This window comes from Anabrus simplex, chromosome 13, assembly GCF_040414725.1.
Source record: "Anabrus simplex isolate iqAnaSimp1 chromosome 13, ASM4041472v1, whole genome shotgun sequence".
NCBI classification, from domain to species: Eukaryota; Metazoa; Arthropoda; class Insecta; order Orthoptera; family Tettigoniidae; genus Anabrus; species Anabrus simplex.
In genome coordinates, this window is record NC_090277.1 from 33270507 (window position 1) to 33288058 (window position 17552).

At 38.0% G+C, this 17552-nt stretch overlaps 1 protein-coding gene across 1 annotated transcript in view; it reads right to left on the reverse strand.

The window, feature by feature from the left end:
* The window catches only part of LOC137502913 (zinc finger protein OZF-like), a 52084-nt gene that overhangs the window by 27779 nt on the left and 6753 nt on the right, over positions 1–17552 (reverse strand). Inside the window, exon 3 of the mRNA XM_068230110.1 lies at positions 13074–13145. Within this exon, the coding sequence (XP_068086211.1) occupies positions 13074–13145 (72 nt within the window). The remainder of the gene's footprint in view (positions 1–13073; positions 13146–17552) is intronic.

Here is a 17552-nt window from a genome sequence, read left to right on the forward strand (position 1 = left end):
GCTGTCAAAGGTTTTGTGATACACCAAAGCGAAGCAAGAATTGAAAACATGTCACGCCTTGATTTTCTGAAGCATTTAGCTAGAGACTTATGCGAGCTACAATTGAAAGAGAGAATGTACAACAAATCCAACCAGCTTTCAATACCGTAAAGCAAAGTTGCTCTATAAACACACCAATGTAAAGGTAGTTTTGTCTGGGAGCTGGCTTCTTTTTTACAGAATAATCTTGATTGCAACAGTGAGCTCAGTGCATTAGCTGGATTCAAGTTTACTTACTATATTACCAGCCTGCGAGTACACACATCCTAAATATTTGAAATTGTCTACCTTTTCCAACTTTGTATCCACAATCTGATACAATTCTCTTGGATCTCTTACCTACTGACATCAATTTAGTCTTAGAAACACTAATTTTCATACCATGTCACTGAATGACTGTATGAACAAAGGTCCGAACCTAACCAAACTTATTCCCTCAGTTCTGTTCAGGCTGAGAGAGAGGCCAGAGGGTGTGATCTCGGGCATAAGAAAGGCATTCCTATAAGTGTCAGTAAAGAGGGTTGATCGATTTTTGTGATGGAAAGATCGTACTCATACGAGCTATAAGGACTTTCGTAGTCTGCGAGTGGATGGGAAGGTAGCGTGCTTTTTTCAGGCACAGAAAACTCAGTCTCTCCACTACTGGGGCTGCTAGGTCTTGTCAAGAAAAACTGCAACATTCATTATGAGCCTGTAACGAGGCGAGGTATTCTTGTGTCAGGGCGTCTTTTTCCCCATTGGTTTCTCCTGTCCTGAGACTCTGATCCTGAAGGTTCTGTTGCAAGACAGTTGCGAACAGAGAAGAAGTTGGGACATACAGGTACTACCAGACAAAAAAGGCATCTTCATAAAGTGCAACGAACAATGCCTATACCGAGACGATTTACCATGGCTGACTGTAAGGAAGCCTTATTAACTTCAGTAAATATGCTTATGCTGCAACTGTATTGTTGGGAAACAAGCATCATGATGAAATCAGTCTGCAGCTAATATTCACAAAACGGACGGTAGCACCATTTGAGAAAACCCGACTTGAATTACTTTCCTGCCGTATTGGTGCTTGAATGCTAACCACTGTAAAAGACAGTCTCAGGTTTGTTGGCGTGCAATGCTATTTTTGGACACTGCATTGATATGGATAAAGAAGAGTGTCTTTGTACGACTTGGAGTGACAGAAATATTGACTGTCTCCCACAGAACAGAGTGGCAGCATTTGCGAGGAAGACTTAATCCAGATTATTTGCCATCACGAAGTTGCAACGTGGATGAGTTTCAGAGCAATCCAAGGTTTGGGGCGGTCCTGCCCTGTTGAACATTGGAGACGAAAAGCGCCCTTGCGATGAAGGTGCCGTGTAAGAAGAGGAAATCGATCGTGAAGTAGATAAGGAAACTGTGACTTATGCTGCCTCGTCTGGGGAGTCTCTTTGTTATCTGGAATTTTTCCTTCCATATCAGAATTTCCAGAATGGTCACCAGGATGTTTCAGTTTACTATTAACAAAAGAAGGAACAAGAATGAAACACTTGAGGGAGAGACAACCAAGGATGAAATAAAGGCATCAGGAAGGATACTCATTTGATTACTTCAAGAAGAAGTTTCTGGGTGAGAAGGGATTTCTAGCTGGAAGTCACTTTGCACGTTCAAAGACTGTGAAGGATATTTGTGAGTAAAAACAATGATCACTGAATGAAAAGATAGTGAGAACTTCAGATGCCCAAGGGTAATACCGAGTAAATATTGTCTGGTGCAACCTCTGACTCATGAGGAACATGATAGGTTGTTACATTTTGGCACTCGCATGTTAATGTTGCCATTGTGAGAAAGATATTCGGTTATACGAGGAGGAAGGAGCAGCCAGGCCATGCTGTCAATATGTGTGAGATGTAAACGGCAGGATGATAAGAAGACTGAAGCTAATCCTGGAACTCTGTCGGAAAACAGAATAAAAGGTGCTGAGGCATTTGAGGGAACAAATGTAGACGTTGCTGAACCCTTGATACTCATAGAAGGAGGAGAAGGGTGGAATGTGCTCTTTACATTTGCATGCAAAGGGCAGGCAACTTTCTAAAGGATTAGATTTTCACTGAGTTTTCGACGGCTCGATGAGGAAGACCAAAAGATATCTACAACGACAATGGAACAAATTTCAGTGGTACAGATAATGTGTGGCAAACTGTCGACTAAAACCACGCAGAAAGAGAGCGCACAATGCATCGAATACAGTGGAGGATTAATCCTCCCACAGCAGGCTGGTGGGATTGTTGGTGTCAACGTCTGATTCGGGTAGCAAAAAGAATTCTGAGATGTGTCCTCAAGAGAGCTTCACTGTGTTATGAAGAGATGACGAACCTACTATGCGAATGTGAAGCAGTGGTTAATTCCCGTCCCCTTACCTACTCGCCTGAAAAGCCTGAAGATCTCAACCAGCTTTCACCATCAAGTTCTTTGCAAGACGATGTCTGCATGGGAATACCAGATTTAGATCAACTGGATTCTGTAAACTTATCAAGGAGATATTGATTTCTACTACAGTTGTGACAAGAATCGAGAAGAGTACCTAAGTCAGTTGATCCAGTGGCAGAATAAGATGTCTACAAATAGTGGAAACGGGTTGTGGTGCAGGTTGGACCTGAAGGGAATAATGGGATTGACTGGCCATTAGAACGGGTGCTGGAAACTTATCATGGGAAAGAGTTGGAAGTGTTGCGAAGTTGAAAACATTGTCAGGTGTAGTGACTAGTTGACATCAGTGACCTCTGGAACTGTGAAGAAGGATTCTGATTACTACCCCAGTAGCTTTTCCTCCCATGAACAGTGTGACTCATCAGACTCCTCAAAGGGAATAGTGGTAACCAGGATTGTTGGTCGACAAGCAAAACTGCCGAATAAATTTATGTTTGTGAATTCCTTCAATGGTTAACTTATTTTTGCAAATTCTTTTAAGTGAGAGACTGAATCTACCAGATAGATAGTTTAATGCCCATAGTGCTCAATTTTGATTTTTGCCACTACTTCCAAATTGGGAAGGAAGTGAAGAACAACATGTTGAAAATACTCGATTTTGTTTCCTCCTTGGAATTACTATCAATAAGTTTACGCACCATGAGTGTGTATTCCTTGTTATATTTACAGCATGTCTGATGCTTCGCGTCAATACAAAAGGCTAGTAAATCTAAGTAATTTACAATAAATGGGAAGATCCTTTCAGATAGAAACAATGTCTCTCACAGGCTATGTGCTCTAGGAATTAAGACTGTAAGACATTCTATTAAAGATATCCCTTATTAAGCCTCCTATCAAAATGGTATACATTAGAATAAAGTTTTAGAAATAGATTGTCAGTCGGGTTGCTAGATTTCAAATAAGGTTGGACATGTATATTTTGTGGCAGAGAAAAATCACAGCTTCAGTCTTCCTATAAACCCCCAGTCAATTCATGGTTTTTGAAGTGATATTGATCGTAAAACTATCCATGGATAAGAGGATTCTACATGTGGATTCAGTTACAAGAACTCAAACAGAAAAGACACGCGAGACTCAGAAGCTAAAAAATATGTAGGTATCATTATTACACCTAAAACGGATAATTATAAGAAAATATTGCCAAAATAATCAATGTATAGATACACAGTTGTTACAATTTTATTTATACTGTATATATTACAAGAATCCAGCTAGCCTCATGTCCGTGGCTTGTCACTTCACATAGGAGATGGTCTAAAACATCGACAGATATCAGAACATTTCGGAAGATCTCAGGAAATTAATAATAAATCCGGCTAATAACCCCTAACGTGAGAGATTTCAGCACTGTCATTAGGAGGAAGTAATTCAGAATTTTGGAATCATTTGATGAAGCTATCTTCCCAGGGTGAAATACATTTAATTATGCCCTGAGAGAAGCTAGCCTGTCTGTCAGCAGAGTGCAATTACACATGTCAAGGACATACAGCTATTTACAGGATTTATGAACTTCTACGAGGAAGACAGCAAAGTCCCAGATAACTCTCGGAAATTATTATTAATACGGTTATTTTGACAATCTATAACGGAAAACAATTGGCTTCTTGTGAGAGACAGCATCATTGTCCCGCGGTCATTCACGTTTGGTGAATACCTGGCAGAAGAGGGTAGGAGCTTTCAACGATTACATTAGTTAACTGGTCGAGATGGAGAGGTTAGGTCCATGTTGAGTTATGTGCATAATAAAATATGTTATCATGTTAGTTCCGGCTCAAGAAAATTAATTTGTATTACATCAAGACAAGTGCAGTGTCAGTGTAATTGGTAAGGTAGTTACCATGATGCGGGCTAGGTCGGAGATTGCTGGCTTGCTAAATTTTGCAACATCATTCAGCACAATTACAGGTCTGCCGAAATTAAATACTATGTTTTGTAGTTAGAAATGTGATTTTTGTCCCTTTAAATTAGTTAGTAAATCATGACACCGGGTTGTATATGTGGCATGCGTAGAATTAAGTATGTAGCAATGACGACAATGTGTCAAGTCGGTATTCTACGAAAAACCGTAGGTGGGATTGTATGTTATTTATGATGCGAGGCAATAAACTGTATTAAATTTCTTAACATGTTAAGTTAAATATTACAATGAAAATCAGTAAAATCTGCTTATGCCGGTAAAAGTTTTTATTATTATTATTATTATCCGACTCGGCTCAACGGTCGGCCTTTGGTTCAGAGGGTACCGGGTTCGATTAGCTGCCGGGTCGGGGATTTTAACCTTACTTGGTTAACTCCAATGGCACGGGGACTAGGTGTGTATGTGTTGTCTTCATCATCATTTCATCCTCATCACGACGCACAGGTCGCCTACGGGTGTCAGATAGAAAGACCTGCACCTGGCGAGCCGAACCCGTCCTGGGATATCCCGGCACTAAAAGCCATACGACAATTCGACATTTCATTATTATTATTATTATTATAAAGTAAAGATAACAATTATAAAAATTATAAAAATGAAGTTAAATATTACTATGAAAATCCGTAAAATCCGTTTGTCCCGGTGAAAGTTATAGCAATAATCATCATAAAGTGAAATATATAAGTGTTCTAGAGTCAAAAGATAATAGGGATAATAATAATAATCACGTTAAGAGTAAACTGAGATAATAATAACAATACATTCAACAGTCATGCAAGCGTGATTCAGAGCTTTATATTCAAATCCAGTGAAGCAAGATAATTTAGGCATTTGGAAATGTAATGATACGACACCGTGTATTTGTGATATAGAATCATAGCATGTTATTTTGCTCCTAAGGTCTGGAAAAAATTTAGAGAAGCTTCTTTGAGATCCGATATGAAGTTGTATGGTTATGGGATAGCTCAAACTTAAAATATGGTCACGCAAGAAGATATGGATCGTAATGAGGAAGAAAATATTATGAGATAAATTATGAAGAAAATTTGAGGCTGAGTAAAATCTGTATTTTATGAGTCAAAAGTTTTAAGCAAGACGCGTAGAGAAAATGCCCTGCAGTTTGATGGAGTCGGTTTTCTATGACAGGGTGTATATGTTGATCTGTGATATTTCTGAGACAGGCTGTATAAGAGGCTGTAGCGATCCAGAGCGATCGAAAACTGTAAGGGTTGTCAAATCCAAGTGAGTGCGTAGTAGGGCATATTTTAAGTACAAGTAACTTATTATTTTACGTAAGACTGTAGATAACGTCAGTTAAGCCTAGTTGACGATTCTATTTGATACCAGCGAAGTGGATTTTGAATTTTAATGATTGATAGATTGAACTATACAATACCGTTATTTAATTTCGATTTCACACTTTATCAAAGGAAATGGACATAGTCGATATTATTCCAGTTTAGAGTTCATTTCTGTAGCGGATTTTAATTCATGTGTTTGAATTTCAAGGAGAATTAGATTTAAATATCCGGACGTTGTTTTCAACTTTCGATTTCGCCCGACAGTATAAGTGATGTGTATATACTTTAGTGTTGGCTAAACGATAGATTTGGGATGCCACGTGTATATAATTATTGTTAGAGGTGTGTAGACACTGTATTGTTGGCTCTACGGTAGGATCAGGGCAACTTTCGAACATAGCCAAGTCATAAGTTAGGCATTTTTACGAATCGAATTGAATGATGGTAGTGTCCGGAGTAATGGATGCAGGTACGGAAGATATTAGCAGGTCCTATTAAGGCCATGTCTCAACGTAATCTTTAATAGATGGAAGGTGCTCCCGTAAAAGCATCGCATCAATAGTGGCTTAAATGTAAGCGTTGTCGCACGTGGAAATCTGGCTAATGGAGACTGGTCCCTACTAATTAGCCGCGTGTGTTCATGTTCGATGAACTTTCGTTTTCCATTTGACGTCGTTTCTTTTCCTTTACTTCGAGATTTACTGTTCGGGTGTGCGGTGTGCTACGATAGTGCAGTGTGTTGACAGTTAACTCATACACAACGAATGCGGTTTCATTCGTCACCTGTTATAATATTTAATTTTTATTTCACGTCAATCACATTATTTAGGTGAGACGTTCATATTTCGGATCACTTGTAGTTTAGTTTAAGGGGACAAGTGTCGGTAGACAGATTTGTAATTGTTGTAATGTAGATTTGGAAAGATTTCATGTTGTTCATTTTGAATTGTGGACTTTTACATTAACGAATTTAACGACGTAATTGTTTCACACTCTCAGTGCCGCGCGTACTTATTAGGTACTAGCAAAGGTGCCACCCACCTTTTGTCCGTTTTGCAACTCTCTAGAAAAACATTCATCACTCCTTGAATTCATACCCAATCTCAGTGAAACTTTGTTATATAAAAGGAATGTTTCTTTGAATTAATGGTACTTTATACTTGAAGACACAGTTAAAATTATAATAAATCACGAATTTAAAAATTTAAAACTGAATTAATGAAAATCCACTTTTTAAGGCAAATATGTAGTTCTAAAAATAAGTATAACACACTAACTGATGATATTTCCTGTAGTACAGACTCTTGACAGTCGTTTTGGATAAAATGATCTTATTTGAAGTGATAATATGTCGTAAAAATCAAAATATAAGCTATAAGTTCAGCATCACGAAGAGGGCCACATTTGGTAACTCGAGGCAAGGGGTAAGTGGTTGGTATGGTAAATCACCATCAAGGGTAACTTCACCTGAATAGTGGTAATGTGTGATATTGTTAATACCACTATTACTGTGGAAATCTTCATTGCATTCCTAATTATCTCCAACCACGGTAATTGGTGGTGTTCTACTTAATAAATAGTTTTCAGAATCACTCTCACTGACTACAACCTCACTAGAAGTGTTTTCAACACTGCTATGAAGTCCAGTTCACTTTCTGACTTGACATAATCATCGTCATTCTCTAAACAATGGATGTAATCAGATCATCGTCGTGTGTAAATAGGTCGTCCTGTTGACGTGCATAAAATGTGCGGACACGACCTTCACGTTTTTAAATATTTGTCACACAAAAACAAAGAATTTCATCCAGCTCCTAGAGGGAAATTTGGGGACTACACACAGTCCTTGATAAGAATGTACTGATATGTGTTACCATCTAACGGAAAAGGAAGAACTACGGCTGTTTCTAAATAAGTCTGCATCAGGGATGAAATATCATTCCTAGCACTTTTGGCGAGTTCACAGAGGAATGAAAAATCATCCCTTGGTGCTCAAAGAGTTCATAACTTGAGAGTTAGTTTAATAAGAAGACATCTCCAGTGATTTAATACTTCTGTTTAACTTCAGAACGATGTAACATATGATCCCTCAGATCAAGTGTTGTTGGTTCATTCTGAACATCTGTTTGGGGTGACACATGTTTCAGTATCTGAAATCATCTATAACTTAAGGGTGTCATGAGATGGCAACACATAGTATAATTTTATTTCAGATTGTGATAATTGCCATTAACTTGTAATAAACACCATGCTTTCAAATAATAGTTCACAACCTATTCAAGGCATCTGATATTTTGTTTGGTTCAATGAAGGATCTGTTCTGAGGATGTTCCGGTATCCGAGAGGACAGTTGACTGGTGGATAACCTTAATGAAATGCAAATCTCGAATTCTACTTGTTGAAGGTCAGATTTTTACACGGATTGTGTGGGTCAATGTTGCCCAATTTTCAGGGTTTCTATTCTTTTTCTGGTGTTGCTGGTCACAAATCTTACATTGCATTTTCACATGTTGAAAGACACAAAAATAAATAATTTCTAGATCCTTTCACCATTCACATTATGGATTGTGACTGCAATATAACATGTTGTGACAAATATAACTGATTTTTTGGAATTCATTAAAACATTATTACCATGATTTCATTGAATAAATGTTCAGTAAGTAGCCTACATTTTTGCTCCTCATCTGAAGTAGTTGTGCTCACAGCTGAACACTGTTAAATGGTCAATGAAGTGACTGAAAAGAATCCTACATGACCCTATATCTAAGAATCAATATTCTCCTACCAAAGTACCCAAGACAGACAACCAACAACGGAATGGTAAGCTCAAGGTTTCAACAGGGAATGAGAATAGTAATCCCTGAGATTTATCTATCTGTGCAAACTTAAAAGCAAAGGTGTAGGAAGCCTTAAGAGTATTGCAAGTCATTTTATACCTTGAAGCATTGCTGTTGTGGTTATTATAATTCTGGTAATTTCAAATTTCCAACAGGTTGGAACTTCATCTTACTGATGAATAGAAGTTGTATTGCTGCCTGGATGAGTAACTCTCAGCCGCTGGATTGGACTCAGTACTGAGAACGACCTGGTGGTGTTCACATGTCCTCCTAGGTTGCATCGCTTTTTTGTTGTGGGGACAAATTTAAAGCATTATTTAAGTACCACTACAGGGTACTTAAAATTGCAAGGATCTAATTTCACAAATTGCCCCAACGGCTCCATCCAGGAGTGCCGTCAGCATTGCCAACAAGCCATGCCATCATGAGCAATCGTTCAAGTAGACGAGTATAAATAATAATCTATCATCCTTCCATCGCTCTCTCTAAACTTATTTTTCAGTGGCTTCCACGAGTGTTGGATGTTCTGCATGTTTTTCAAGAATATTGTTATGGTGATGTCTGTGGAGCAGAAAGAGGTGAAAGAAGGTGCTGGGTTGAATGGGTCTAACTACAATATCAAGAACTGATTTAAAATAAAAGCTTATATTTCCTTTAGAACCTCAAGCTTAACAATTTCATTGCTGAATGAACATAACATTGATACATCAGGTACAATCCTAATCTTGAAACAAGACTAAGAAAATCCAAAATTAGTGAAATTTTACAGATTTGGTGCTTCAAGCCCTTAGTTTACAAGTTCAGAGATACTGGATCCAGTTTACAAAACTAGCAAACTCTCAATGTTTAACAAGGACGAAAGTATCCCAATTTAAGAGCGCTTGCCACAAAAGTTACAATTTTTAGCCTTCCAGAGGCACCTCACACTATAACAAAACTTTGAAAATAGCTTACATGCTCTTCATTTCTTACAGCCCACTCAAGGCAACATTACATCAAAATCTTACACTCTCTAGCCTCACAAGGCACGATTTACCAATGGAAACAGTTTTACACAAGTGTATCTAGTACCCAACCTACTGGGCGTTTGCGAAAAAAGAACATGTTAAACAAATGGCCTGAACACAAACTGAATGGAGGCATACACTGTGCTCCCAGATAATGAAATATTAAAAACCTACAGATCTCTCGGCTGATGAAACTGGGGCTAGTCCCAAGCTACTAAGGTGGCTCGCATGGAAATAACTTTAATATATTACAAGAATGAAAACAGTTACAAAATCGTAGTCACCTCAAACCAAGAATTTGAGAGGGGAACTCACTCTCTATCCCTGATTTACAATTAAAGACTTTATAAAATTCTATATGAAAAGGAAGAAATTTACATTAAAACGGTTACATAGTTAAAAATTCGGACCTTCCCCTCGGATAAGTATGCGGGAAAAGCAAGAAAGATTGAATTTATGTGACCATTACCTGGCTGATGTTCTGTCTGCCTCCTGTCTTAACACACACACTCAGAAAGACGATTATCAATAGACAAGGAAACTCGAAAAGCCACAACTTATATACCCTCAGGGAAGGTTCGAATGAATTTAGGACTAATCCGGACACACTCTCACAATTGTTATTAGCTAATTCAACGTGAACAAGAAATGCAGGATTCGTTGAAAATTATATTACAAAAATTCATGATTGGCCACATTCAAAACTGGCGGAAAGAGAAGTGATGCCAAACCAAAAATAAATGAACATAGATTCAGTTATGAAAATCTAGAAATATGAAACTTCCTTAAGTTATAAGTTCTTGCACCAGAGTGCATGATCGAAGTTTTTGAAATGACATCTATGGAGGAAAGTTTAAACTTCTTGAAGTAAACAAACACAACGCAAATAAATCCAGTTAGTTTAGGAAACTTCACAACAACACAATTACTCAATACTTCAGTAGTGACATCATCTGATTAAATTTCCAACTTCATTTAGTATCAGTTTCACCTTTTGGTTGATAGCGGAGTTCATTAACGTGCTTATTTTGAATGAGCAGAATTGAGGTGTACCTCCCGGTACAAATATAATTCACAATACTCAACAGAATGGTTCATAGTAAGGTTAATGTAGCTCTGACAATAGAAACGGCTTTAAAATGGGGAAGTAAACAAATTCATAAAAAATTATTGATATCAATAAAAAACAATGTAAATTAAGTGGAAGCAGAGGGAACATAACATGACAAATTATAAAAAAACAACTAAAAATTTTAAAAATTACAACAAAAATTTCCCTCCATGAACACACAGGCCCATTATATAAAGAACTGGAAAATCCAATTATCAAAGTTTACCATCAATGTTATAAAATCTATTCCATAAAGGAGAAAAGATGACTAAATATCAATAATTACCAAACTCTCCATACACACGTCTATATAAATCTGTTGGTACCAAGGCGGATAATATAATATTATCAATGTTATCAATGCTGCGATAATGGATTCAATTAATTCAAGATTTTAGGCAAAAATAACACGACTGGGCACAATCAGGGATTTTGTCATTTACAGTAACCTAAATGTCAATATAGCAATTTTACCAAATTAAGAGAAAGTCCATAGCACAGATAGGATCCCAAATCAGCACTATGTTTCAGTTACTGATATCTCAAACTCACTTGGAATCTTAACAGGGCCCTCTAAGTAAGATAAAGGTGCTCATTCTCTAAAGAATAGGACCTGCTCAGTTAAGTTACATTGAAAATAATTAGCGTTATGTAAAAACAAATCAAAACCAAACCCCAAGGCACTTAACACCCTTGAAAGGGCTTTGGCTTGCCCAGCAACTGCTGCTCAGACCAAAGGCCTGCACATTACGAGGGGCCATGTGGTCAGCACAACACATCCTCTCAGCCATTATTCTGGGCTTTCGAGACGGGGGCCGCCATCTCACCGTCAGATAGCTCCTCAGTTCTAATCACATGTAGGCTGAGTGGAGCTCGAACCAGCCCTCAGGTCGAGAGAAAAATCCCTGACGTGGCCGGGAATGGAACCTGGGGCCTCCAGGCCGGCAGTATATATGTAACCAATCATTAAATTTTCTATGGGAAAAATAACAAAGACAACATTCCAATCTCATCAACTATCCAACATTTCAATAACAATGGATGATATCATATATGCCATCACCACTCATCTGATGGCCATTGAGAGCTACAACATCTTATAGACTACCACCTAGATATGTCATGCTATGAAATTAGAAAAAAATGAATCATCTGACAAAGTACCTTAACACATTGCGGAACGGGTGCACTTCACCCCATGCACAGCCCTGTTCCCGGCCACTTTCTAACTACCTCTAAGCTGGAGTGCATGCATTCAAATAAACTGTCAGAACTTCACTAACTTTTGAAGGACTACTGCGTAATTTTCTAGTGGCCTTCCTGAATAGATGTTGAAATGCAGGGCATTTCTTGAATTCTATTTCGGCTCATAGTTTTCGGAAATATGGGTTTTTTATTAGGGGATCGGTTGGCCATAATCTTCCAGACATGATTTCTTCACCTGCCCTATCAATATACACAGAGCAATATTTTTTTAATTTCCCTCATAGTGACATTAATCCACTTTAGTGTTTTAGGGGATACGTTATGAGAATGTGAATTCTGCTCATAGAATAAGTTTGTCTTTTCAGCCACATACTGAAAATATTCCTCACCAATCATAAGTCCTGCTACTTATCCTATGTTTCCAGATTCATTAGACCATACCTTTATACCAGCAGCACCTTCCAAATCGTATAGCCTAGGTTCACTGTTGCCCATAACCCAGTTGTCAGAAAACACTACATTCTTTACAATATTCAGAATGTTTACACCCGCAACACAATTATCAGACTCGTTCTGCGCTACGGGTCTTTCACACCTTGAAGATAAGACTATATCCTCGTCATCACTTGAAACATTTCCGTTAGAAGATATTTCATCATCGAACTCTAAATATTCAGCATTACTTAGATATTCGGAGCCTGTATCAGCACATAATTCACGAATAATTTCATCTTTGTCTAAACACGTGCGATCCCTGGGCGATGCCATCTTGCATGGCTCTTCGAACTTTGTAAACATGTTGTCAGGAAATGCAAAGAAAATCTATGATATGAAGAACACTCGAAAAGAAAGGCGACTATCGATTGTGTAGAACCATACATAACAGAGTTCTATCATCCCTGACCTCCAAATAGTTCCTGTATATCTCAAAAGATAGCACTAAAGTTCAGTCTGCTGGGTCTGCTGCTAACACGAGATAACTCGGGACCGGTCCGCAATGCTCGGCTAGGCAAACACGAGTTTTCTCGGGACCGGTCCGCAATGTGTTAAGTTGGAGAGTTTAAGCCTCTTGTTATACTCTGAACATTATTCTAGATTAAATACTTTATAACTTATAACTCTGAAAATGATTCAATATACAGTAAATTAAATTCCAATCACTAGAAAGTAATCAAGAATGATACTTACGAAGGATGGACTTGCCGTGCCTTCAAGACAGAAAGTTTCCTCCTTGATCTCTATTTTCTGGTCCATTTCACACTGCAACAGAGGTCCTTATATGAAATTGAGCCAAAAATTACTCCCACTGACTTTTTACTGAAAATAAAAGATACTGGAAATATTATTATTATCATCATCATCATTAGGGTCATAGTTTATTGACCAATGACGTAAGCAGTATTTTTATCACAGCCACACAGCCTCTAGTCTTCCATGGAAATCAAAACACAGGGACAGGGCTTTTATTAAAAACATCCCACATGCAGTGGCTGGGACTGACTGTTACCAGTGCATATTTTTGAAAACAGAGTATTCACTTCTCCTTTAGCAGGTTACCAATCCCTATTTGCTAACATGGCAGGACCATGCATGTTGTCTGCCACTGCTAAGCAGTCTTGAGGGGCATGCCAATCCAACTGATGAGCCCAAATGGCACACCGGAGCAAACCACCCGAAAGCGGGTTCTATTCCCAATATTTTAAAATTTCTCCAACTCAATTTTGACCGGCATTAGGAAAAGGGGCTTGTCTTCATATTGTAAACTCCCCATCTCTATTGTTAATGGCAAGTGGCTAGTGAGTTTGCCATTATGGTGCAAACCCCTTGTATCTACTGTGAATGGTCTTAGGAAATATGACCTGCCATTATCATCAAAACTCCCCAATGGCCATCTTACATTGGAAACAGTGTATGGGGCCCTCTGCATTTGTTTTTCAGATAGGGCCAAGGGACATAGAATTTAATATAAACTTACTCACTGTGTGTAGAGTAATTTACGTAGAAATCCATACAATACACAGTATACTGTAGCAAAGCATGGGTACATTAGCTAGTTTCTAATATTTCTTCAAGGAATGTTTGGGATTATGAAACCATTCTGTAATTGTATGCCACATGCATTTTTTTTGGAGGTACATGTTTTCTATATTTTGTCATTATTATTATACTGTTTCCTTCCTTTATGTTTCTGATTTTATGTTTAATGGGTTACTTATATTATCAACGCAATCTTTTATTAACCTCACAACGGTCGGTGGTGAAGGAATCCCACAATTCTTAATTTTGTCGCACTGCACAATAATTTTGCACGCGAGTCTCTCCTTCTAGGTATTCCGAGTTCATTATCTTCTGCATCACTCTGCGACTGTTGCATGTTGGTGAAGGTTTGTTACTTTTGTTTGTTATGCGTTGTTGTCATCCCTGCAATTCAATGAGATTTTCCCTCACCTTCCACTTCGTTACATTAGTATTTCTGGCTTAGTTGAATACAGTAAATATATTGACTATATTTGAAAATATTGCAGTATGGTTGACAAGAATGCACAGAAACTGTTTCAAGTGCCAAAGGAAAAGCACGAAATGTAAATTCCGCAATGGAAGCATGGCATTTATTTTTCCTGTCAGACACAACAAAGCTAATTGTGCATTATACCCATCTCAAATTGGCAGAGATGCGTAAGAGAGTCACCCATTTGTATTTCTAAAACAGTACTATTAAGATTACTTTTAATTTATTATATGCATGAGGGAAGTTCTAACCATGTGCCCACTTCTGTCTCTAGTAACCTCATCCCCTATGCCAGGCTAAGTAATGAAATTATATATTAAGTTAAAAAATTCAATGTAAGACTTTTCAGTCATTCTGAATCTCCGATGTTCTTAGGATTTTCTTGAATTCAGATAATCATGTTTACCCTTCTTTTCTTTGCGGGCTCTCTTTAATATGTATCTGTCTTCCCACTGTTATTGTATACTATCTCCTTGAGTTTATGTGTGTGCATTGCCTTTTGTTTATTAGATATAGATTGTTAATTGGGATTGATGTGTGTGTGATGGTGGACATCAATTTATTTCCTTAATTGTGGGATATGTGGGAACTTTCTTCAGGATTCAGATTTTGTGAGCTTCTCTTGGTGATAATATTCAATTACATATATTTTTCTTCTAAATAACCTTATTTTTGTTTTCAATGAGTAGGGACCTTATTAAGGATTCTACATTTTAATATTCATTGGATTCTAACCATGAGTTGTGAATTATGTTTAAATTCAACTGTCTTAAACTATGTTTTATTAAGAAATCCCTAATCATTATTTTAATTGAAAGGAAATTCATTACTTTCATCCTACTTATTAAATAATGAATCATACCACGTTTCACCATTTGAAATGCACTATTCAAGTTATTATTTATAAAATCCACTGTTAATGGTAATGGGTGTTCTCATATCTTGCATTCAGGTAAGGGTACAGAATATATTAAAATTCATTTTGCGTTCTCATTCACACCCACTTCATTCTTCCCCAGGGAATGAGCCTGTCTTCATCATTACTTCAGTTGTGTATCTTTGGAGTCGGGATACCTTCAAAAGGTAGGTCTGTTATATCGTGTTCACTGTACTTGTGTGTTTTCTTGTTTTTTATGTTCATCATGAGGTGATGAATTTCTTATGTTTTGATGGGCTCTGTTTTACTTGTTCTGCCTTACACTGCCTCTAAATATGCAATTCACACACAGAAGCAGTAAGAAATAACACAGCCCATGGTGCTTGGGTGCTGAAAAATAATACTTCAGCATAAGGGATGACACTGTGTGGAACTAATAAATGAAGGAAGAACATGATAAATCAGTGACATCATCTTAACCTGAAATTGAAAAAATTAACTATGGCTGTTTTCTCCCCTTACTACCAAGAAAATGTCTTGCTCATAGATGGTCGCCAGAGATAGATGTATTGAGAAAACAGGTCAATGCATCAAAATTAAAAAATTAAAAGATGTGGCAAATCTACTGACATGAGGCTGACACCATCAAATACCGCTGGACTTCGCCAGCATGAACAATAGATCACAAAAAAGTAACAGAACTTGAGCTACACAGGCGGAAATACTTTTGCGAAATATGAGGTAGAGGTTGTATTAAAGGCACTATACAAGTCCACACCAGGAGGTATGGATGACAACATATGTATGTTGGGTATTCAGCCCGAAGGCTGGTTTGATCCTCTACACCTCCACCAACAGCTGTCATAAATAGCTAAGGTGTCAATGAAGAGGCATACTAGGGAAATGAGGAGTGAGGTAGTTTCCCGTTACTTTCCTCACTGAGCCAGAAGTTGCTATTACGTATCAGTCTGCTAAGCCCACTGAAATATATGCACCAACTGACCCTATGAGCAATATCTTCACACCATTCGTAACAGGGACTGGCTGTATAAGGAATGATATCCTTAGCATCGCTCATACCTCAGTCACTTTCATATTGTCAAAGCCAAGGACAAGACTGAGACAGGTCAATAAAAGTAACAAATTTATTCTAGCCCATACCAGAAGACATAGTGCACTGTAAAAACTACATCCCACCTGCAAAGGCATGATGACAACATAATGAAATAAATACGCAACTTCTGGATGACCCTGTTCAACAAGTGCTTACTTCTCGAATGCTTCCTTGAATTCCTTATTTTTAACCAACTATATTTTATCTTTATGTTATGTTTCTTCCCTTTTCCTGTATTTATCAGCTTTTCTTCTAATCCAACATTTCCCGCATCAAGAGTGACGAAATGTGAAATGCTGATGCCCGCCTTCCTGATGAAGTTGCGAAGCACAAACTAGCTTGTTGGAGGCTGAAAAGAGAGGGATGTAGAATTGGGATTGGTGGGGAGAAAGCCTGTGGCAGTGTGTGAAGATGAGGAGTGCGTAGCCATCTTCTTGTGTTTTCATGTTCATCCTCTTCTTTTTCCATGCCTTCCTCTTTCTGCACTGAACTGTGATTATGTTCATTCTATTATGTGTTAATTTTCTTGTGACACTTCTATGTTCCTCTCACCTTTCGTGGTTGTCCCGTGTTCCTAAACATTTTACCACCTGTATTTTATCCTTACCTTATATTTCTTCCCTATTTATTTTGCTTCCTACTTTAAGACAAATTCTGTCAAGATGGCCCCTGAATGAGTGTTAATGCCCTCCTTCTTGCTGAAGCTGGAAAGGAGAACTCGTCAGGGACTGAGAAGAGATGGATTTAGAAGAAATGGGATCGATACTCCCTCCTATCATGTGTTCCTCTGTCTCTCTCTGTACGAGTTGATTTGACAATTCTTTGTTCCTTCCCAATCCTTATTCCTCCACATTTTAATTGCTAGAGATTAGATTCAAGACAAACCATCAAGTGACTGCTCCCACTGTCCCTGTAGACTCCCAAGCAGCTTTAACTGTCATCTCAAATGGACAAAGAATGCATCTACAGTACTTGCTCTTGCAGAGGTGCAAACCTTTGAAGTGGATCATCAGTAATCCCATCTTTAACTTGCACACATCACCCCCCCCCCCCCCCCCAAGAAAAACATTTACGAGTCAAATTCAAAGCACTCCTTTGCCCTTTCCTACAGCAATCTGTTCTAAAGTATGTCATATTACACAATAAAATGTTCTCATTGCCTGTTCT